The sequence below is a fragment of the Mesoplodon bidens genome, assembly GCF_964165515.1.
Source record: "Mesoplodon bidens genome assembly, chromosome: 19".
NCBI lineage: Eukaryota > Metazoa > Chordata > Mammalia > Artiodactyla > Ziphiidae > Mesoplodon > Mesoplodon bidens.
Window position 1 is genome coordinate 32,916,731 of NC_138179.1, and position 23,095 is coordinate 32,939,825.

Below are 23,095 nucleotides of genomic sequence, written 5' to 3' on the forward strand. Positions count from 1 at the left end.
GTACAAGAGTTTCTCTAGGGCAGTGGTTCTCAGAGTGTGGGCTGTGAACCCTGTGGTCCCCAATACTCTTTCATGAGGTCTATGAGGTCAAAATTATTTTTGTAATAATTTTAAAATGTTATTTATTTTTTTACTGTATTGACACTTGCATTGATGTTGCAAACACAGTGCTGGGTAAAACTGTATCCTAACCCACATCAAGGCAGTGGCACCAAATTGTACTGGTAGGCATATTCTTCACTGTCACATGCTCACAGGGAAAAAATTACCAATCTTATTTAAGAATATTCTTGATGAAGCAAGTAGAAAATTATTAATTTTATTAAATCTTGTACCTCAAACATGCATCTTCTGGATATCTGAGTGACGAAATGGAACCATGTATAAAGAACTTATGGTTCATATCCAAGTGCATATCAACGTGCCAGAGGCAAAACCCTTGTGTGCTTTTTTCAGTTATGAATTGCAGTAGCTGCTGTTCTTGTGGAATATCAAGAATATCATTTTTATTTGAAAGAATGACTGAGGGACAAAATATGGTTATTTGGACTGGGATATTGTCAGACATTTTCTCAAAAATGAACAAATTGAGCCTTTCACTTTAAGCAAAACAACTGACCATATTTGCTGCTGGTGATAAAATTTGACCTTTTAATACAAGTTAGAATTTTGACAACCTTGTATCAGTCACTGTGAGCTCGAGAACTTTCCAATACTAAGACCTTTCCAATGAGATCGGTGGTGATATGAAACAGTGTGAAGTTTTTATATTATGTAATGAAATTTTCAATATTTGGAAATCTCTATAACTCATTGAACTGATGTTTTCCAAATGAGTAATGGATGATGTTATAAAATCACGCATAGGTAAAAGAGCCATTCCAAGTTCAAGATAGACCAATAGAACTTACTGTGACAGTGTGGAAATTTTCATATTCTACAGTGCAAGTAACTTTAAAAACCTAGCACTTATGAGTGTTGGTTTACTTAAAAAGAATATCTACAATTATTCAGAAAGGGTACTAAAATACTCCACTTTACAACTACATATTTCTTTTTTTTTTTTTTTGAAGATATTGGTGGTAGGAGTTTATTAATTTTTTAGTTTTTTATTTTTGCTGTGTTGGGTCTTCGTTTCTGTGTGAGGGCTTTCCCTAGTTGTGGCAAGCGGGGGCCAGTCTTCATCGTGGTGCGCGGGCCTCTCACTGTCGTGGCCTCTCTTGTTGCGGAGCACAGGCTCCAGACGCGCAGGCTCAGTAGTTGTGGCTCACGGGCCAAGTTGCTCCTCGGCATGTGGGATCCTCCCAGACCAGGGCTCGAACCTGTGTCCCCTGCATTAGCAGGCGGATTCTCAACCACTGCGCCACCAGGGAAGCCCTCTATCATTTCTTTTATACGTTCTGGGTTTGGAAAGGTTTTGGGGTTAGAAAGATCTTCTGATGTCAAGATTTTTGTTGTTTTGAAACTTTTTTTTGTCTGGGCTTCTACAGGTTAAAGGTACATCCAGAATTTGTTTTTGTTTATTTTTGTTTTTAGAGGAGAGGACCCAATTTTATTTTCTTCCAAGTAAATGAAAGGTTGTACCAGGATCATTTACTAAATAAAAGTCTGTTCTCAATGTATTGACAATGAACTTTGTTACCTCATTTTTATTTTACGGGGACTTGATTTTTTTCTTGGAATGTTCTTTTTGGTTTTAACCATGTCGGAACTGCCTAATAAAAGCAGTTGAGAAGTATTCCCTCCTCCTCCACAATCTCAAAGAACCTGTGTAATACTGGAATATGGTTCTTCCTTAAATGTTTCCTTACAGAAATACGTAGTTGAGCCTGTGCGTCCGGAGCCTGTGCTCCGCAACGGCAGAGGCCACAACAGTGAGAGGCCCGCGTACCAAAAAAAAAAAAAAACAAGAAATGATAGAAATATTTGACTCAAGTGAAATAAAGACTTTGTAAGGTAAAAAAGAATACAACAAAAGATCAATAGAAAAATAATCGATCTGGGGAAAATATTTCAGACAGACTGTGTGTTAATGTGTACAACATACCAGGTTTTACTGATTGACAGACAGAAGCGTGGATTAAAATGTGAAAGGGCATTTCATAGAAGACCAGATTCATAAGGTCCCAGAACATGTGAAAAGGGACTAACACACAGTAGTTTTCAGGGAAATGCAACTTAGAATAGTAGTGAGATATCTACTCTTGGTGGAAATGTGAATTTGCCTATAACAGAGGGCAACAGCTATTAAGATATAGCCACCATTGAATCGTTGGCATATCTTTTGAGAATCCACCCTGTAGAAATCAAAATTCAAGTGTGTTGGACTCATATATGAGAATGTTTTGCAGTGTTGTTTGAAGTGGAAAAAGACTGAAAATAAAATGAATATGCATTAAGGAGAATGGTAGAACAAATTTTGTTTTCTCCTCATTAAGGAATAGTTGGCAGCTATTTAAAAGAATGAAAAAAAACTGTAGCAGATGTTTTTAGAGTGATTTCCATGAGATATCGTTCAGAGAGAAAAGCAAGGTGTAGAAAATATGTATTTTTGTGTGTGAAACATTCATAATAAAAAAAATTATATATTGCTAAGGGTATAACAGTTTAAAGAAGAGAATTTACTTGGCTCTCATACAACAGTGCAGGGCATGTGGGGAGTGTGCTGCTCTATGATGTCATCAGGGACCCAGGCTGGTGGGGAAACTCTCCATCCTCAGCACACAGCTTCAGTCTCTGCATCTGAGGTCTCGGTTGCTCACCAATGCCTTATCTTTTAAGCGTGATCCTTCAGAAAGAAAGAGGATGGAGAGGAAGCCACTTCTAAAAAAATATGTCCATCAAAGTTGCCTGCATCATTTCTGTCCCATCATCCCCCTTGACCATACTTACATATGGAGCAACCATCTGCCCAGCCCAAGTTTGGTGGTGTTAGTGAGACCCCAAAGGAAGAAGAGGAAAATAAATGTCTGGGGATCCGCCTAGTCTGTGCCACAAACCCCCATACTGGTGCATGCATTTTGCCCCTTTATATTTATATATGATTCTCTGAGCATGGCAGAAGTTACGAAAATATACTCCGTTGTTAATGTCCGTATTCCATACCCCATGCAGGTGTTGGTGGAGGAGAGGGAGAGAATCAAATAAAAAAAGGAAAGGAATACCAAGGAGTACAGAGGAGCTAAACAAAATAAACAAAATCTCAGTATGTAATATGATTATCTCCATGTTTCATGTAAATTGTGTTCATGTATGATGTATGAACAAAATTTTAAAAATTAGAAAAAAGAAAATACCAGCATACACTCTGAATGTTTAAATATCACTTCTTCCCTTAATGTGATGAGTTCTGAGGAGATTAGAAAGTACTGTTTAGGAAGATTTCATACATCTCTAAGCCCCAGTGGTAAGACAACAAGAGAAGGAGACACATTGTTATTTGTGCTATGCTTATAAATAAGCACAATGAATAACAATTGGCATTATGCAATATTACAAATGAACATTTTGAGTAGGATAAACTGGAGATTTTAATCAGGAAGAATCTTAATCACTGACACCATAATTTCCTCTGACTACTAACTAATAGAATTTTCTAAAAAAATGATTATAACAATTAGGTATCTGAGTAAGTAGAGTGATGATTATTTTATAAATCACTTCTTCTGTAATTTGCTGTGATGATTGTTGAGATGTGGAAAGAAAGTGTGACTAAACAAACACATCGGGCTTCCCTGGTGGCGCAATGGTTGAGAGTCCACCTGCCGATGCAGGGGACACGGATTCGTGCCCCGATCCGGGAAGATCCCACATGCCACATAGCGGCTGGGCCCGTGAGCCATGGCCGCTGAGCCTGAGCGTCCGGAGCCTGTGCTCCGCAACAGGAGAGGCCACAACAGTGAGAGGCCCGCGTACCGCAAAAACAAACAAACAAACAAAAAACAAACAAAAAAACAAACACATCATTGGGATGTGTTGCTGATAATACTTTGGAAGTAGAGATGGTTGACTTCAGTCATGCTTTGACCTTTTGTGCCTTACAATTTAAGGCACACAAAATATTTCAGTGATATTACAATGGCTACATTTTATACATCATTTAAAACTTGTCAAGTTGTAGAGTTATTCTTTGCATGAAAATAAGTCATGCTGTTTTGTACATTTTGTTCCTTTAGACATGGTTGAGGTAGTTGGTCAACATTAAAGCCTTGAAATAACATTGAAGGTTGTTCCTTGGTATTTTAAAGTGTGTAGTGATTCCTATCTAAGTAACTTTAATACATTATTTTCCTTAGAAACTCATTAAAGGTTATTATGCTATTTTATTTTGTCCTTCTGCTAATTTCAGTTCAAATGTTAAACATAACTTGCATATGGAAAACTAGTAATAGTAAAAAGTAGGATTTTGAATAAGAAACTTGCTCCTCTGTAAGAGGGAATGTTGATTATCTGAGTGAATAGTTTGGTAAGTGTTCCTTTAAAAAAACCCTTAATCCAAAATTTCAGAATATTCAGTTGAGTAAAATGACATTGGTAATAGTCATGAAATCTAATTAGTTATACTGTAAGTAGGATATTTTTAAACCCAAGGAAATACTTTTACATGAAGTAAGTGAGCATTTTCATCAGCTTTATTCATTTGGTAGGAATGTCCAACCTCAGAGCTATTCTTTGAAGGAAATACTTCAGAGAAAATGGGGCCCAATGGATTTTGTAAATAAAATTTCTTAAGCTCTTTCTAAGTAGAAATTTCAGAAGTTCTCTTTAAAAAAGCTCGTGGGAAAGCCCTCTTCAAAGTGAAGCTGCCCAATTTCAGTTCCTTTGCTTAGCAGCCGGTTATCCGTAGAATGGCTTGTCACACACTCCACTTACCCCTGTGGAGCTGTCACCATCTCTTGATGGCTTTTACTTCTTTTTCTAGAAGTAGGTGGTTTAGCCCTGGGGTGGTTCCAGTCATTGTCTGAGTGGACCTTCTGACCATATTGCCTAGGGACTTGGTCCAATGAGGTGAGGCTTTCCTCTTCCGTTTATCCCAATGTTTCTCACGGTAAAATACTTTTGATGGGGGCAAATGGCCCAGAGGGATACGTGAGTTCCAAACCAAATCTCTCTGGCATTAGAGGCTTGCTATCAAGGTGAGAACAAGTCTGCAAGGACTTTAAAATGGGACAGGAGAGCGCTCCCTTTTCTTACGCACTGTTTTCCGAGGGGCTTCTGTGCTTACACTCCTCGTGTCTCCCTCTGCCTTAGCCCGACACTGAAGATTCTGTCATTGAGGCTCAGTTATTTCTTTGCCTTTGCCATCTTGGTTCAGTAGGGCTGCAGTTCTATCTGGGCTTTGGCTGTTGTGTCTGTGCAGAGAGCCTGAATGACAGTGGGGCTCGGCTTAGGAGGACGCCAGGATTTACTGCACTGCCCAGCTTCTAATACCAGAGAATGGTTCCTTCACAAATTTTATCCTGTTTGATGGCTATTAATAGTGGGAGGTGAGGGGCTTCCCTGGTGGCGCAGTGGTTGAGAGTCTGCCTGCCGATGCAGGGGACACGGGTTCGTGCCCCGGTCTGGGACAATCCCGCATGCCGCGGAGCGGCTGGGCCCGTGAGCCATGGCCGCTGAGCCTGCGCATCCGGAGCCTGTGCTCCGCAATGGGAGAGGCCACAACAGTGAGAGGCCTGCGTACCGCAAAAAAAAAAAAAAAAAAAAAAAAATAGTGGGAGGTGAGGTCGGTACTAGTTACTCCATTACAGCCTGAAGTAGATCTCCCTTCTTCTTTAGTCTGAAACTGATAGCATATATTCTGAGCTCAATAAGGAAAACTTAAATGTTGTTTGTAATCAGAGTTACTTGGAGGTCAAACAAGTTAGAATTGTTATAGTCAGTCTTTCAATTTCAGTTTTCTGTGTTAAACTAAACTAAGCAAGGCTGTTTAATGTCTTTTCCATACACCTGTGGGTATGTGTATAAAGATGCACACATATGTATAGCTATCTACATTTATAGTTATATCTATATCCTGTATCCTGTATTGCCTTTATATACTGTACTAGTTAGATTGTTTCCATGTTGTAATCCTGATGATTTATCATGAATCATGCCATAGAGTATAGGGCAGAAAGATAGAGCTATTCTGTGGTGTCGAGGTCAAGGGAAGAGATACTCTTTTTAAGTAAAACATTTTTTTAAGGATGTCAGTAGAGAAACTTTCTCTATCATACCACCTTGTGATAACTAGGTGTTCACTATTCACTGTCTTAACCAAGTTATTAAACCTTACATTGGCAATATTGTGACAAACCGACCTCCTAGTAAGATGGAATGAAAGAGGACGCAGCATCACTTTAGTGTCATTCTTGCCAAAATCTGATAAGTCTAACCATGAGGAAACATCAGACAAATCCAAACTGAGGGACACTCAATAACTGGCTGTACTCTCCAGAAATGTCAAGGTCAAGAAATACAAAGAAAGGCTTTTCCCAGTTAATGGAGATACGTTGATATGACAACTAGTGGCAGTGTGTCATCCTGGATTGGATCCTGGATTGTGAAGAAAATAGATATAAATGACATTATTGTGATAACTGATAAACCTCCACTATAGACTGTACATCAGATAATATTATTGTGTTAATGTTACATTTCCTGATTTTGATGACTGCTGTGGTTATAAAAGACAGTCTTTGTTTTAAGGAAACATACACTGAAGTCTTTAGGGATGATGCCTCTGGCTTCCTCACAAACGGTTCAGAGAATTATTTGTATTATATATATGTTGATATAGGTATAAAATGATAAAGCACATGAAGCAAAATGTAAACAGTTGGTGAATCTGGCTAAAGAGTATACGGGAGCTCCTTGTGCTATTATTGCAACTTTTCTTTAAGTTTAGTATTATACCAAAGTAAAAAGTTAAACCAGAAAAATGGAATTTGGATAGATCTCTTTGGTTACAAGAACAGAGATTCATGAAGCTACCTGAAGTAAACAGGAATACAGAAATTCTTTTGAATTCAAGTAAGGCTCGTCTCATGGAGACCATTGAAGCTGCTTCCTTCCTATTTCAGATGCTGTGTGGCTTCTAGTCTTTGCTGTTTTGTGTATTTGCTTTGCTTTCTTCTGTTTCCTGGATTCATGCGCTTTCTCGTGGTTGCTGCCCCTCGAGAACTGGCGTGTGTTCCCCAACGTAGCTGACTGGCTGAGAGCGAGAATCTGAATGATGCTTCTCTGGCTAGTGGATTCCTGAGGCAGGCGCCAGGCGTCTATTCCTCACCGGGTCCACCAAGCTTGAGGCAGAGCGGGTGGAGGTGGTGGTGTCGGCTGTGGCCGCACGGTCACGTGGTGTTCAGGGCTGGACCTCAGAAGCTGAGGCCTGATGCGTTCTCTCGGAGGTGCTGTGGAAAGACACAGCAATGAATTGTGTCTCCGGCATCTGCCCAGCTTTGTCATGTTGCTTTTTGAGTTAGATTCCTCTACAGTAGACCCCCCAGTGCTTCTGTTGAGGATCTTCAGGTGGACGTAGATCACCCAGCCCCCTTTTTGCTAAAATGAGGAAGGATTATTGCGTGAGTTAGAAGCCAGAGGACGGAAATGTTCAGAATTTCGTCCTTTTGCATAGTAACTGGACAGCTCCCTCCGTCTGCCACTCATAACGTTTATTATTTTTTCTTTCAGTTTTATTGAGATATATCTCAATATAATTGAGAAATATTGGCACACAGCACCGTGTGAGTGTAAGGCACACAGCATAATGATTTGCCTCACACACATTATGAAACGGTGACCCACAGTAAAGGTAGTGAACATCCGTCATCTCACAGAGACACATTAAAGAAACAGAAACATTTGTTTTCCTCCTGTGGGAATGCTTAGGGTTCAGTCTGCCAACAACCTGCATTTATAGCGCACAGCAGTGTCCATTCTATCTGTCGTGCTGCTCACTACATCCCTGACAGCTGTTTGTCTTGTAACTGGAGGTTTGTACCTTTTGACCACCTTCCTCCAGTGCTCCTTCCCCCCAACCCCACCTCTGATCACCACAAATCTGATCTCTTTTTCTATGAGTTTGTTTGTTTTTGAAGTATAGTTGACCCACAACACTATGTGGGTTCCTGGTACACAGCATAGTGATTTGATACTTATATACATTTCAAAGTCATCACCATGATAAGTCTAGTTACCATCTGTCAGCATACAAAAATATTACATAACTGTTGGTTATATTCCCCACATCATACCTTTCATACCCTTGAGTCACTTATTTGTAACTGAGAGTTTGTACCTCGTAATCTCCCGCACCTATTTCTCTCCTCCCTGGACCCCCTCCCCTCTGGCAGCCACCTGTTTGTTCTCTGTATGTATGACTCTGTTTTGTCATGTTTTTTCATTTGTTTTGTTTCTCAGATTCCACATATAAGTGAGGTCATAGGGTATTTGTCTTTCTCTGTCTGACTTATTTCACTTAGCGTAATACCCTCTAGGTCCATCCATGTTGTCGCAAATGCCATGAATTTATGTTATGTTAGCTTTTGTTTGTAAAATTTTAAAATTTCATTTTGATATATTTATTTGATTATGCACATTCATCATTAGTTCAGATTCATTATTTAAAACAGTAATTGAAAAATATGAAGTATATTTCAGACATTTTCAAGAAAATGTTTTGACAGTACGTTTCTAATATTTTAAATGCAAAATTTCCTGAAGGTTGTAGACTAATTTTTTTTGCATACCTACTTTGTACCAGTCATTGTACTGACTATGGTTACTTAAATGATGTCATTGAATATAATTTTCACAACTCACTGAGGTAAGATTATCCTTTAATTATCCTTAACTATTAGAAGAGGAAATAGAATCTCAGAATGGTGACCTGCCCAAAGTCACCACAGTTAATGTCTAGTAGGATTAGAATTAGAGTTAAAAATGAGGCCTGTCAGACCCCAATGTACATACTCTTTTAAATAGTAAGGAATCAGTTCAAATACTTTCACATTTAAGATAATCAGTTTTCTGTTCTTCTTCTTAAAATCTGTCACTATTATTCTTTTAATCCTAAGATGCACTCATTATTGTTAACAAGTGTTGGTTACATTTTGCTGGCTTTGCTCAGAACACTGGTGGGTCAGGTGTCAGTCTGAGGAGTCTAGGAGGCTAGGAGCTGTTGATGGATGCTGGAAGGAGATGAAGTCACTGCCCTGAGGTAGTTGGAGTCTGTAATTCCAGGAGAGAGAACTGGAAAATCTGTGCATTATCAGTGATATGCCTATATGGACATTCTTTCACAAATTGTTATATTTAAGTATATAGGTAAATAAGAGCATTTAGAAATGAGTACGTAGATATGAGAAAAGAAAAAAGTAAAAAGTTGAATAGAGACTTACTCAATTGAAAAATAATAAACAAAGGCTAAAATACCAAGTGGATTTAGCAAAATATCACTTTAAAATGACTGCTTTTTGGCGGTGGAGTGGACTGACGAATCTGAGTTCTGTATTTTCACTTTTGCCTGTCAAGTGAGATTTATTCAAAAGACTTTTAATTAGCTTGGAAGTAATCAAAGAATGTAACCAACATATTGGTATATGTAGTATGATTGCTGGACTAGTGGCTATAAGGTAAAGGTGGAAAATGATACTCTCTTTCATATAGGTAGTTATTTTAATTTGTGTATTTTTGCCAAAGGGAAAAGTAAATTAATCACACCTTTGAAATATTTTCCTTGAAGTTGGACATGAAAACAAAAATGATGGAAGCTAAATATCATGAAGAGAAACTTAAACTGCAACAGAAACATGATGCTGATGTTCAGAAGGTAGGGTATATACAGTTTATTATTTTATTGATATTGAGTATTTGAAATATTCTAGGTCTTGTGACCATCCATCCATCCACTTATTTATGTACTTATGGGAGTCGATCTTATAAATGGGATTTGCTAAATTAATATCCTAGCAAAAGTTGATCTTTAAACTTCATTTGCTAAACAGATGTATTTATGTAAATCCTTGTAGTTTACATGACCTTTTAGTTCTTCTTTATCTATCGTTGGAAGGCTGGTCTTCCTATAGTCCTTTACATTCTATCATTACCTTTCATAAAGGCTGAAATAAGACATCAACTGTAAATACTAGAGTTTGTTTTGGTCTAAGATTCTTTCAGTTTTCTGGCAATTAAAAATTCCTTTCTTTTTATTTATTTATTTATGGCCGCACCTTGCGGCATGTGATCTTAGTTCCCCGACCAGGGGTCGAACCCACGCCCCCTGCATTGGAAGTGTGGAGTCTTAACCACTGGACCACCAGAGAAGTCCCTAAAATTTCCCCTTTAATTTAAAAAGAAACTCTTGTATTTAGTTCTCTTTGGTATAGACTGTGTGCATTGTAATGCTAGCACTGCCAATGTAGGCTTTTTTTTTTTCAGTAGCTCGTTGGAATTTATGCCTTAACAGTATTTCAATTTGTACTTTGAAGTATAATTTTTCTTCTTAATGAGCACAGCAAAAGTCATCAATTTATAATTATTGTACATTGAATTTGAATTTATAACTATTTTAGTATTGATTTTTAAAATGTAATGGTATATAATGTATAATTTTAATATATGATGTATGAATTTGTAACTCATGAAAATTGATCCAGATGGAAACCTGGTGTTGTCTGTTTTGGAACTAAGCCTGTGACCCTGCTTCACAGAGTTAAGTGACAAAGGTGGAGACAGGGAGCTGAGGCCACAGCATCACGTGCCCGTGCTTCCGTAGAGCTGAGAACATGCTAGTATTTAGTCAGGTGCGTGTTTGGCTCACCTCCTTTCAGAGCAACAAGACGGAAACCACTGGCTGAAAATTAGAAAGAGAAAAAATATTGAATCCTTTTCCTTCTCCTTTCCTCTTTTCCATTCAAATTTTAAAGGCAAATATTACTTTCTGCTCTTACTAGTATTTTACTTTACTTAAATGGTTCAAGAAAAACAGTTCTCTTTCATGGATATGTTAGAGATTCAGTAATATAATTTCAATATAGCATATGTATATGTCCAAATGAAATAGAACCTATTGATGTATAAGATAAATAAATATAGAAATATATTTGGGAAAATCATGGTAATAGAATTTGAAATAGGCTTCTTGGTATGTCTGTTACAAAGCTCTGTTCTAAGAAAAACATTTAATAATAGAATCCTTTCCAGGAATTTCTCTTTTAAAATAAATTCTGCATGAAAAAAGAAAGCAATGCAACTAGTTTGAAATGCCAGGTAAAATATAAATAAAATCCTTGACCTCATGCTAGATTTGGAAAGTATATTCATCCGTTTGTTGCATGTATGCCATTTTCTAAGTGTTAGGAATTGGGAAGGAATAAAATTGAGAGTGTTTTATCTATTTGCATACATTCTTTTCCTTTTTTGCTTCTTTATGGACATTGGGCTCAAACTATCTCCTTTTCTTATTTACTAATCATTCTTAGAGGTGGGACCAAAACAATGAAAGGAGAAGTAAAATGCTGGTAATAAAAGCACTCAGAAAAAGTTGGTTAGACATTGGTGAATAACCTTTTTTAAAAAACTGAATTTGGGTATATAGGAAATATACCTCAACCACAAGAAAAGTGGATATTTATACTTCTGCCTCAATTTGGTTTTCTTTTTTCCCTTTGGTTTGCACATTTTTTTTTCTGCTTGCAAACTTTCTTACTCTTTGGTTATTCTCTAGTTTTTTTTTTTTTTTTTTTGCGTATAGATGTACTTAGAAGCATATAATCATAATTAAGTTTATTAAATGATTCATTTAAAAACTTCTGACACAATATAAATTAAGGATGTAAAATATCCATGAAATTTTTGACATATTTTGAGCTGACTTTTTTGATTCCCAATAGCAGAACTAAATATAAAAGAAGCCTATTGCATCGCATGTTCCCATGTGTCTGGGAATTCTTGTTATTGTGCATGAAAGTGATAGAAAGTGGGAGGGTTCAGGGATGTGCGTGTCTGCAGATGTTCTATCCCAGTGTGGTGGGGAGGTGAGTTGTACTGTATCAACATATCAAGTTTCTGATGGCTTCTCTCTGCTAGTTTGTGACGGCTTAATCTCTGAAGTATATTTTAGAGAATCACCTAATTTATCATTTACATTCTCCTTAAGAATTGGTACATGCAAATTCAAAGCAGATAACATTTCTTTCGGTAATCAATTATTCTAGTGTAGTTAATATTTTGTCAATGCACTAAAGTATAATTTTTTCATCTTTTTTGGGAAGCCATTTATGGGATTAGCTGAGACAGACTTGCAAAAATATTGTGCTATTTTTAAAAAAAATTATGTGTTTCATACATAGAACAATATCATATACTAAAATATTTTAAATTCATTTGCAGATTTTAGAAAGAAAGAATAATGAAATAGAAGAAATGAAAACTTTATACAAAAAGAAACAAAATGAAACGGAGGAGACTATTAGAAAACTTGAAAAGAAAGGTGATGTTGTATTGTTATATAAACCTTTTAATAACACTTCCATTTTATTTTAGTGCTTGTATAAAGTAAAATTTTATTTCTGACCTTTTGTAGTATGAGAAGGGAATGTTTATGTGGGTTTCCATCAGTCGATCTGTTGACAGGACTTAAGAAAAACTCTGTGTGTATGTGTGTGTGTGTGTGTGTGTGTGTGTGTGTGGTAGCAATGGTGCTTGGTTTGGTTAAAGATTTGGAAGAGTCTGTAACTGTTACTCCTTCTTAATTCTCTCCCTCTTCACTGGGCTGGAGCTGCCATAGGTCAGTCATAGAATTAAAACTTACTGGCTTTCACAAGGAAGTCTAGAGAAATTACTCCTTTTGGTCTAATAAAATTCATTCCATTAAGTATCTTTATGCCTTATAGTATATGCTAGTATTGTGATCGACAGAACAAACATTTAAAAAGTACTCCCCATTTACACTTTCATTATGAAGGAAAAGAAAGCATGTAATCAAGTGTTAAATTGACTATGACTATAGGTTGAAACATTGAAATGCAACAGACAGTCATTAGGGAGAGTGCTGAAAATATTTTGAAGATTGGGTTAGTTGAGAGAAGAGTTCCAGGTACTGGGATAGGAATGTGATATTGGTAAGTTGTGGAAGGGATGCTGCAAAACCATGTATCTAGAGTGGAGATCCTATACATTAAGAGACAGACTGAAAAAGATTAAGATTGGTGACTTAGCGTGACCTAAGCATGACCTTGAATTTCAGATTTAGAAGTTTCAAGTTTATCCCATAGATGCTGGGGAGTCAGAAAAGATTTTTGAGAGGTGAGTTTTAGGACCTCATATTTTGGGTGGAGTAGTCTGGTAACAGTGGGCGTGTGAAACATGGTGAGGCCAATTCCCAGTCTGTTAAAATAGTCAGAGGCAGAATGGAGTGAGAGAGAGAGACAGAGAGAGAGAGGCGGAGAGAGAGAGGGAGAGAGAGGCGAGCACCCCACTTATTAGGAAACTTGGTCTCTAATCCCAGACCTGCTGTTCAGCGTCTGCTGTGTCACATCAGCAAGTCTCTGCACCTCGGCTTACTTGTTATAAAATGGCGCCATTAGATAAGTAATATATATGAAGTCCCTTCAACTCAAGGATGTTATGCTTCCATGCTTCTGGAATTTTGTGTGTAAGATGATGAGGACCCAGAATATCTGAACGATGGCAGGGGGAGTAGTGAGAATGGGATGGAAGAAGAAATTTTGAAGGGTCTGGTGAATGATAAGAGGTAGGTGATGAATAAGAGGAAAGTGGAGAGGTTTTCCTTGAGCCGCTCCAAATTCCAGTGGCTACAAAAATATTTAAAATTTATTTCTAGGTTTTCGTTTTTTACCCTGATTCAAACCAGGCAGTTTAAACATGCCTAAGGTTTAAAAATATTATTTCCTAAGGCTTTTTGACTTGCAAACAGGGCTTAGTTTTAATTTTAGAATTGTGAAGTTGTAGATGCTAGACTAATATTAGGTTAACTTGGATTCTTCTCCCTCTCACCTTATTTGTCGCATGGTTGAGATATAAGAGTGAAAGAAATTTCTATGTAAATGTTTATGAAAATTTTGCTATCTTGAAGTAAGTGAATAAAAACATATTCAGTAAGCTAAGAAAATATTGCATTCAAGCAGATACACAGCTGAATTTATTTTTCCATCCAGATGACATGAATATATTAAACACATTTTCACTTGAATCAATGACAGTTTAAAGCATTTTTAAAGAGAAGATAGAAATTTAAATGATTTAAAAGGGAAATCTTTTATATAATTGAAAGCGTATTTTGTTTTAGTCACACAAACTTTGGCAGCGATTTTAGTGTGCCCAGCAGCAGCATGTTGTAACGACGGCCCTTCATCCATGCACTCAGTACACATAGTTGGGAGTACTTGCCTCTGCGCCACTCTTTTGCTCTGTGGATAAAAAGTTGAAATATCTTTCTCCTCAGGAAATAAGCAAGTAAACCACTATAACACATAATGTAATAAGTGACTTAGAGGAGAAATCTGTGAGGCTCACGGGGAAGAAAGAGGAGCTTCTTTCCGCCCCTGCAAGAGGAGGAGCCTGGTTGGCGAACAGTCCATAAGGAGGCGCGACTTGGGCCGAGACTAAAGATGCGCAGTGTTGCAGCAGGGAAGGCTGGGCGTGTCAGGTAGATCAGTGATTGCATTTGGGCAGCCATGCAGGAGCGGACATGGCCTCAGGGATCTGCAGATAGGCTGGTACGTTCATGAGTTTAAACATATGGAAGTGGCAAAAGATGAGGCCAGAAAGCAGCCACATCATGAGGAGCTGTTCTCCCGCCAGAGGTTTTTGGCCGTCGTCTTGTAGGGGAGGGGAGCTGCGGGGTGATTTTAAGTCTGGGGGTGGCGCTACGGGATCTGCACTGTAGGAAGACCTCTTCACAGAGGCGGAGGATCTGCTGGAGGGGAACGGTACTGAGGCCAGCACACTGCTCACGTTGTCGAGGGAGTGAGTAACGGGGGATTGAGCCAAGGCTGTGGTGGTGGAAATGAGAAGAAGAGAGGAAAGAGTAAGAGAGATTTTAGGGGAGAGAACGGATAAGACTTGGAGGGAAATGGAATGATCTGTTAACTGGTGCGCTATGCTTTTATTATCATCAGACTCTTAACGTGGCAGCTAGAATTGGTTTAACTATGTTTTCATCATTTTTGACAGTTCAGACCCTCATACGTGAATGTCAAGTTATCAGAGAGACCAAAGATAACCAGATTGCAGAGTTAAAAAAGATATGTGAACAAAGTACAGAATCTCTGAATAATGATTGGGAAAAAAAGGTAAGCCACATAAAATAAAACAGTTATGGAAAAATATAAAGGGTTGTACTTTAACGGAACAAATTTAATTATAAAAATAATGGGTGTTCACAAAATATACAGAAATGTTTGAAAAAATAAAAATAACTTAATATTCTAGACTAACTAGAAATAGCTGTTCGTGTTTTGGTATATTTTTTCTGGAATTTTAATGGTTTGTGAACTAGTTTTCATTTAGAAAAGTTACTCTTAAGAATTCTTGAATTTAATTAAGGTTCTGAATGTTTTGTCAGAGCCAATAGATTTTAAGTGAAATTAGCAGGGATGTAACAGCAGGTAGTTTTTGGAAGTTAAACTGTTTAAACTTTGGATGTAGGCCCTGGATCATTTCTTTTCTGAAATCTCAGGTAACACGATATTTGTAGCATAAATTTGTTTTTGATGTAAACAAAATCAGTAGTGGATGGCTTATTCTTGGAGGAACATTTAATTCTGAAAAATATTTTCATAAAATTCAGCAGCGCCAAGAGTAATGTAAAAAGTGCTCATTATGAACGAGTCTTACATAGTCACGTGCAGTACTTTCATTAGGAGCCCTTAGCCATTAGTTGACGTCACAGTACGTATATAAGAGGAAGGAAGCGCGTTACTTCTTCTGAGGAGCTCTGTGATAAAGATCTGCGGTTAACTCCTCCTCCCGATTCATAGTTCCCGATTAATCTGGGTTCAGTCTGTTTTCCTGAAGCTCTGATGCCTTCCCAGGCAGACACAGGTCTGATCTGTCCTGGCTGTGGCAGCTTCAGTGCCAGCCTGGGAAGGGCCCGTGTTCAGAGGGGCAGACTCTTTTCTAGTTGCATTTTCATTTGAGTGGTTTTATCTTTTCTATAAATTTGGCATATTTTTCTGCTTGCGTCAGGTCCGTTGTGTTTGTAGTAGCCCCTGACTCCCTTTCCCCCAGTTCCTTCTTCCCCAGTTTAAGTTGTCTGGTGTTTGCAGAGAAGACTCTCTGTCTCCTGCCATGCGCAAGGGTGCATTTTATGCTTTCAGCTGGACCAGCAGCTCTTTCTTACAGTTAACACGGTGATTAGTGGATGTGAAACACTGCAAATGTGGTGAAAGGTCTTTTTTGTGAGGTACAGTTGCATGTAAATCTGGGCAGAGATGAATGCCTGGTGCAAGCAGGGTAGGTGCCAAAAATGAGTAAGCAGAGGATAGATGTATGTCGTGATTTATGCGGTCATCCCTTCAGAAAGTGTGAAGTATCTGTACCGCCAAGGTGAGGTGAGGTGATGTGTGTGTGTGTGTATGTGTGTGTACTCCCTCGTAGAATTCTCCATCCTACGTTTCTCACTTTAAGGCCCAGGTATCCAACTACCTAGTTAAGATCTCTCCTTTTTAGCTTTTTTAGAGTTATCCTATGATTGACGCAGCAATGCCTTTCCTACCTACATACCCAAGAGAAATGAAAACATGTGTCTGCACAAAAAGTTATACATGAATGTTCATAGCAGTATTATTCATATGAAAACCAAAAAGTATGGACCAACTGCTGAGTGGATAAATAAAATGTAGTATATTAATACAATGGAATATTGCTGGGCAGTGGAAAGGTATGAAGGACTGGTATGGTACACACTACAACATGGGTGAACCTTGAAAACATCATGCTAAGTGAAAAAAGCCAATTATAAAAGACCAGTTCTATGACTCTGTTTGTATTAAATGTCCAGAATAGGCAAATCTGTAGAGGCGGAGAGATGAGGGACATGATAGCTAAAGAGCACAGGTGTTCTTTTGGGGTGATAAAATTGATTTTGGTGATGGTTGCGTAAGTCTGTGACTATACAAAAAACCCTTGAACTGGCTGATTTAAATTGGTGCTCTGTATGGTATGTGAATAAAGCTGCTAACGTTAATAAAGCTGTGGGAAAAAAATGGATCTCTCCTTGATCTAAATTCCATCATTCTCCCCAAACTCCATCTTCTTCCTTTGTTGCTGAAGCAGCCTCCTCCTGAGGTTCCCCTTCTCCCTGTTCCCGATGGTGGTGGCATCTGCTGGCTGCTGCACACTCTTCTCTTGCCTCATCTCTCACACCTAATCACTCACACTTCTGTTCTATTTGTTGTGATTTATTCACATTGTCCCTCCCCTAGGTCTGGAGACCGTGTCTCTGGCCTCCGTCGCTGTAACTGGACCCTCGGCACCTCCTCAGTCTGTGCCCCATGTTGGCAGTCTTTCTGAAACACAGATCTGGTGGTCCTCGTCACCGTGAATCGCCCCAGTGGTTCCCAGCGGCCCTTGGGGTGACGAGGCTCTTTGTGATTGAGACGCTGGTCACCGCTGAAGCCTCTCCTCCTCTGCCACACTCCTGCTCCCCTTCTTACACTTCTCTACTGGTTGCACAAAACTGTGCCAGTTACCTGACTCTGCCATGCTGTTTGTAATCTATGGGCCTTTAAAAAAATTGAGTTATGACTCACATGCCATAAAATCTACCCTCTTAGAGTGTACAATTCAGTGGTTTTCAGTCTGTTCATGAGGTCCTGCCACCATCACCACTGTATGGTTTTCAGGGCATTCCTGTCAGCCCAGAAGATACCTGGTACCTGCTGTCACTCTCTTCCCATGTTCCCTTCCTCTACCCTCTGCAACCACTCATCCACTTTCTGTCTCCACACTTTGGCCTATAAAATCATGCGATACGTGGCATTTTGTTACTGGCTTCTTTCACTTATCATAATGTTCTTAAGTTTCCTCCATGTTGTAGCATGAATCAGTAGTTCAATCTGTATTATGGTCAAATAATATTCCATTGTGTTGATGTACCACGTGTCACCAGTTGGTGGACATTTGATTCCACTTTTTGGATAATAATGCTTTTATGAAAATTGTGTACAAGTTTTTGTGTGGACCTGTGTTTTCATTTGTCTTGGCTATTGACGAGGGAGAAGCACTGCCTGCATTTTCCTTTCCTCGCCCCTCATAGCACTTCTGACGCCATATGTGTGGGCTCTGCACACATCAAGCAATTCCCTTTGACGCCAGTTGGATGTCCTATATTCAATTAAATTTGACACTATTTACCTAGAATCAGTATCACATCCCACAAGTTAAGGTCTCAGTCCCACAAGAGTGCACCCACTTCAACGTCAGTCGAAAGTCCCAGGTTGTTGCCTGTACGTCTGACCAAGCGGCTATAAATAGGAGTTCTTACCACTTCCTCCCTGGATTCCATGATTTGCTGGAATGGCTCACAGAATGTAGGGAAGCACTCACTGACATTCCACCATTTAACCCTTTTATTGTAAGGGATATAATAAGAGACGCAGGTGAGCAGCCAGATGAAGAGATGCACAGGGCCAGGTATGTGGGAAGGAGCGCAGAGCTTCCCCGCGCCCTCCTGGCACACTGCTCTCCCGGCACCGGCTGTTCACCCACCTGGAGGCTCTCCAAACGCTGTACTTTTGGGATTTTTATGGAGGCTTTATCATGTGGGGATGATTGACCATAAATGTAATCTTCAGCCCCTTTCCCCTTCCTGGAGGATGAGGGTGCGATGAAAGTTCCCGGCTTCTGATCATGGATGGCTTGGTCTTTCGGGTGACCAGCCCCCATCCTGAAGCTGCCCAGGAGCCCACCCAGAGTCGCCTCCTTGGAACCAAAGACACTCCTGTCACCCAGGAAATCCCAAGGGGTATAGGACCTCAGAGCCAGGAATTGGGGGCAGAGACCAATATATATATATATATATATATATATATATATATATATATTTCTGTTATATCACAGGTATATAATTAAGAGTGGAATTTCTGGATTATGTGCTAATTCTGTGTTTAACATTTCAAGGAATTCCCATACTGTTTTCCAGAGTGGCTACACCATTAACCTGTTGGCTTTTACGATACTTTTTCTTCTATTTGGACAGATTCCTGGTTCCTCTGGGCCTCCTCTGGCGTGAGGCAAGTACGTGGTCAAATGTCCAGGCTGTAGACCAATCTGTAGGGTACTGAGAGGGCCTTTGCATCCCCTCAACCCGTTGCCAAACCCTGGCTAAAATATCTCCTTGTGGGTTTATAGATCCCCTTATTGTCAGGGCCATGATGGCATCCTATGGCTTAGCAAGGTTTGTACTTTAGAACATGCCTAATAATATTTGCTGCTTAAGCAGTTTATGCCTCAGGGGAATGTTTGCCCTCTAAAGGCTCCCGGGCCGAGTGACCTGGACTCCAGTTCATTGCTAAGCTTGGGGAAGCTCTCAGTAACGCATTTGCTTGACATATGGTAGATGCTAATAAAACGTGTTGGACGTATGCAGTCAAAATTCACTCTGCAGTTAGTTGGCTAAGTGCGTGGATGTGAGACCTGTGGGTGCGGAGGGCCGACCGTATTCTTTGGACGACACCGTTTACGTTGGGGCCTGAGCACCGCGGATGGTCCAGAGCAGACACCCGGTGGCTGCCCAGGGCCGACGGAGCGCGCGATTAGGCCCCAGTCAGACTGCTAGGCCAAGTGCGCCTGTCCGCTCCTCAAACGGCTAGGCGAGTTCTAGCACACTTGTGCTCTGGCTGCGCTCACCCTGTGGGCTCTGCTCTAAACCCCCAGGTGAGCTTTAAAGGGCTCAGGCTGACTGCAGACGCGCCCCAGGGGCAGCAGGCACCGGCCTGAGAAAGCGACGGTGGTGCCCCCGAGAAGGCGCTGCACTCACGGGCTCCTGCATACAGCAGGGGTTTGACGTTCAGGCGGCGTGTGGCGTGGGACGTTTGGGGGACCACACACGTGAAGAAACCACCGTGACCTTCCAAGTGACTCCTTACACCCTTTATCAGTGTTGCTGTGCACGTCAGTCAGCAGCTGCGGAGCAGCTCTGAGATGCAGGCGCTGTGGGCTTGGCTGCATTGACGTGCCAGACAAGTGACTGACTTCTGAATACCAGACATGACACCAGTTTAAAACGTATACCTTGGCAAAGAAATATACCACATCAGTGATTTGGGAGACCACTTACAAATAGTCAAAATTGCATTTGTTAAATCTGTGAAACCCCAGGATCTTCTGTACGGCTATTACTGAGCCATCCTTGCTCTTCCTGTTCAGCCAGACACTAGAAGGAAAGCTCCTGGGACCCTTCCCACTAACAGGCGTAGTTATGGCCTGTCTTCTCCTCTCGTTTCCACCATCTCTCAGGGTTTTCCCTGTCCCTCCAGTATCTTCCTAGTCAAATAATGTCTCTGTGCATGTGTCATACCCTTGTCTGTCTCACCTACTCATGAATGGGAAGTAAAATGTATCTTTTAGACTATTTTGGACTCCTGCCCCCCACCCAATCTTGAATGAGTCTGGGATTGGATGCAGGGGAGAGGAATTAGATTCTGAATTCCCCTCCCATGAAAGTGAACAAACGCCCACGAGTCTGAGAGCACAGGTGTTCAACTCCCTTTGGAACCTGTCCTTTGAACTTTGGTTTCCTTACCTCAGTTACATCGATAGTTTAGAGCTTCATCCGTTTAAACATGTATACATAATCTTCATAAAAAAAGACCAGTATGCATGAGGACATAGAGTTCTCCCTAGAGAACTCTCTTTGTTTTATAAATACCATCTTTGTGTCCACTTTTGTATAGGTTATGGGATGGATAAAAATAGTTTCTCATTGGGGGTTAAGGTGAAGGATAAAGCATTTTTAACATTACTCTTGTGCAAAACTTCATGCAACTAAGATGAAAATACAGACAGTGAGGTAATATTCCTAAACAATAACAATATTATAAATATTTCTGTTTTCTGATTTCAGCCTAATACTAGTGTTGTTTAGCTGATGCATTCTATTATCTTTCTGATTTATTTACTGTTTTTACCTGAGGTGGATAATACCATTTAATATTTGTTTATCCATTAAAATTTTCAATTACGAAAGTAAACAAAAAATTGTTTCTTAATCATGCTCTTTACGTGATATCTTTACTTTGAATGTTTATTTATGAGTTTTATATCTCTTGTTGTTCAGGTCACCATATAAATAAATAGAGAAATATAGGAAAACATTTTTTTCTGAATTGCAAAATAGTCTCTTCTATAATAGTAGTGAAAGGGTCAGTTTTTGATTTCACCGTGTAGCTCCACAATGCTGTAGCAGAAATGGAAAAGGAAAAGTTTGAACTTCAAAAGCGGCACACTGAAAATATTCAAGAACTGCTTGAGGACACAAACATACGTCTGAACAAAATGGAGGGTGAATACATGGCACAAACACAGTCCACAGTAAGTCCTTTTTTTTTTTTTTCTTTTCGTGTTTATAAACTGTCCTCTTCATCTCCATGTCCCCATGCTTCCAGGATGTGTGCAGTGCATAAATAAGTATGTTACAGAATTAAAAGAAAACAGCTCACCTTCCCACTCAACACGGGTTTACATGTGACAGTGGACGGTCTCTTGAAGTTTGCCATGGGATTTCACTCTGGATTGTTTGATGCCACTGTTTTTTTTAACCCCCCAGAAGCCTTAACAAATCTTTCTTCTTGTTTTCTTCACTGACTTTCAACCTAGAGATAATTTCTTTTCTTGCTTTATTTCTGTTTTATTGTTTGTTTCAGTCTTTTTAACTGAAGACTTGATTGTTTTTCTGAAAACGTCTAATGCTAGTGTGAAGACAGTCAAATTGGAGATAGGAGTAGTGTGAGCGATCGAAGACAGGTTTTCTTAGTAGATTTGTCTTGACCGAGGAGCCAGACATGGATACCACATGGGTAAGCCCCAGAGGGAACCCCTGAGAGCCCCCTCAGTGAGCACTGCTTGCAGAGGGTGGGTCTGAGGGTGTGAATGTTGTCAGCCTTTAGAAGCTCAGCTGACTACCTGAGATACAGAAGCCTGGGCAGGTGGGCTGAGGGGCCCCTGGGCCAGGTCTCCTCCCGTCTGGAGCAAGTGCACCTTGTCAGTCTTGTTTCTGATGTATGATACGGCTTTGTGGCGTATGGAGCCCTGTGTCCTTCCCTGACCACTTAGTTCACCCAGGCCAGCCTGGCTTGGTCTAAAGTGCTTCCTTGATTTTAAAGCTGTGGAATTTGAGCAAGAGTCTATTACCCGGGCATGTGTTGGAGACCCTAGACCAGCTGAAGGGCCAATCTCAGAGGGTTAAAGGAATGGGATGCAGGATCCACAGTGATTTGGAGCCTGGGCTTTAGGTCTTGGGCTCAAATCCCAGATCCTTAAAACCGTGAGTGCCATGCGAGCTCTTCAAATGTTTAGTTTCCTCATCTGTCAGATAGGGTAACAGTAGTAGTAAAGTGTAATATATGTCGTTGAAAATATTAAATAAATTAATATACATAAGTTATTTAATAAGTGCTCACTAGATAATTGTTAATGTCTTTGAAATAGATAATTGCTAATGTCTTTGAAAATGTAACATACAAGAAAAGTAATCAAGAGAGCCATATACATGAGAAAGTACTCAATTCAAGAAGTTAATCAATGTTTGCTTGAAGATGGCAGGTTGAACTTGGTGTTGGCCTCCATTCCCTCCCACAAAAATGGTAGTAAAGGGATAGAGAAAAAAGCATAACCAGAAGGACAAAGAGAGTGTGAGAGCAATAAAATTCTGGAGCTGGAAAGGCGATGGATGAGCTGACACTGACCCAGCCGGTTCAAGAAAGCAGGACCCTACATCAGCATTGGGGAATCTAAGAAGCAAACTGAGTTACACGTGGACCTTCCAGGGGCTCAGGACCTGTTTTACTGCTCACCTCTGGAAGACAGGGTGCAGGTGCTGCTTCAGCACATGGAGAGCTGGGTGGTTTAAGATGCAGCTAGATGTGGGATTGGG

General features: G+C 39.9%; 1 protein-coding gene across 16 annotated transcripts in view; it reads left to right on the top strand.

Annotated features, from left to right (window-relative positions):
• CEP112 (centrosomal protein 112) overlaps window positions 1-23,095 on the top strand; it is a 390,168-nt gene that overhangs the window by 58,904 nt on the left and 308,169 nt on the right. For 15 of the 16 annotated variants that reach the window (XM_081218503.1, XM_081218514.1, XM_081218517.1 and 12 more), the window contains 4 exons: window positions 9,722-9,808; window positions 12,370-12,469; window positions 15,175-15,293; window positions 21,391-21,534. In XM_081218503.1, coding sequence (XP_081074629.1) covers window positions 9,722-9,808; window positions 12,370-12,469; window positions 15,175-15,293; window positions 21,391-21,534 — 450 coding nt within the window. Of the gene's footprint in view, window positions 1-9,678; window positions 9,809-12,369; window positions 12,470-15,174; window positions 15,294-21,390; window positions 21,535-23,095 lie in introns of all 16 variants that reach the window. The other variant, XM_081218510.1, reaches the window with a different exon arrangement.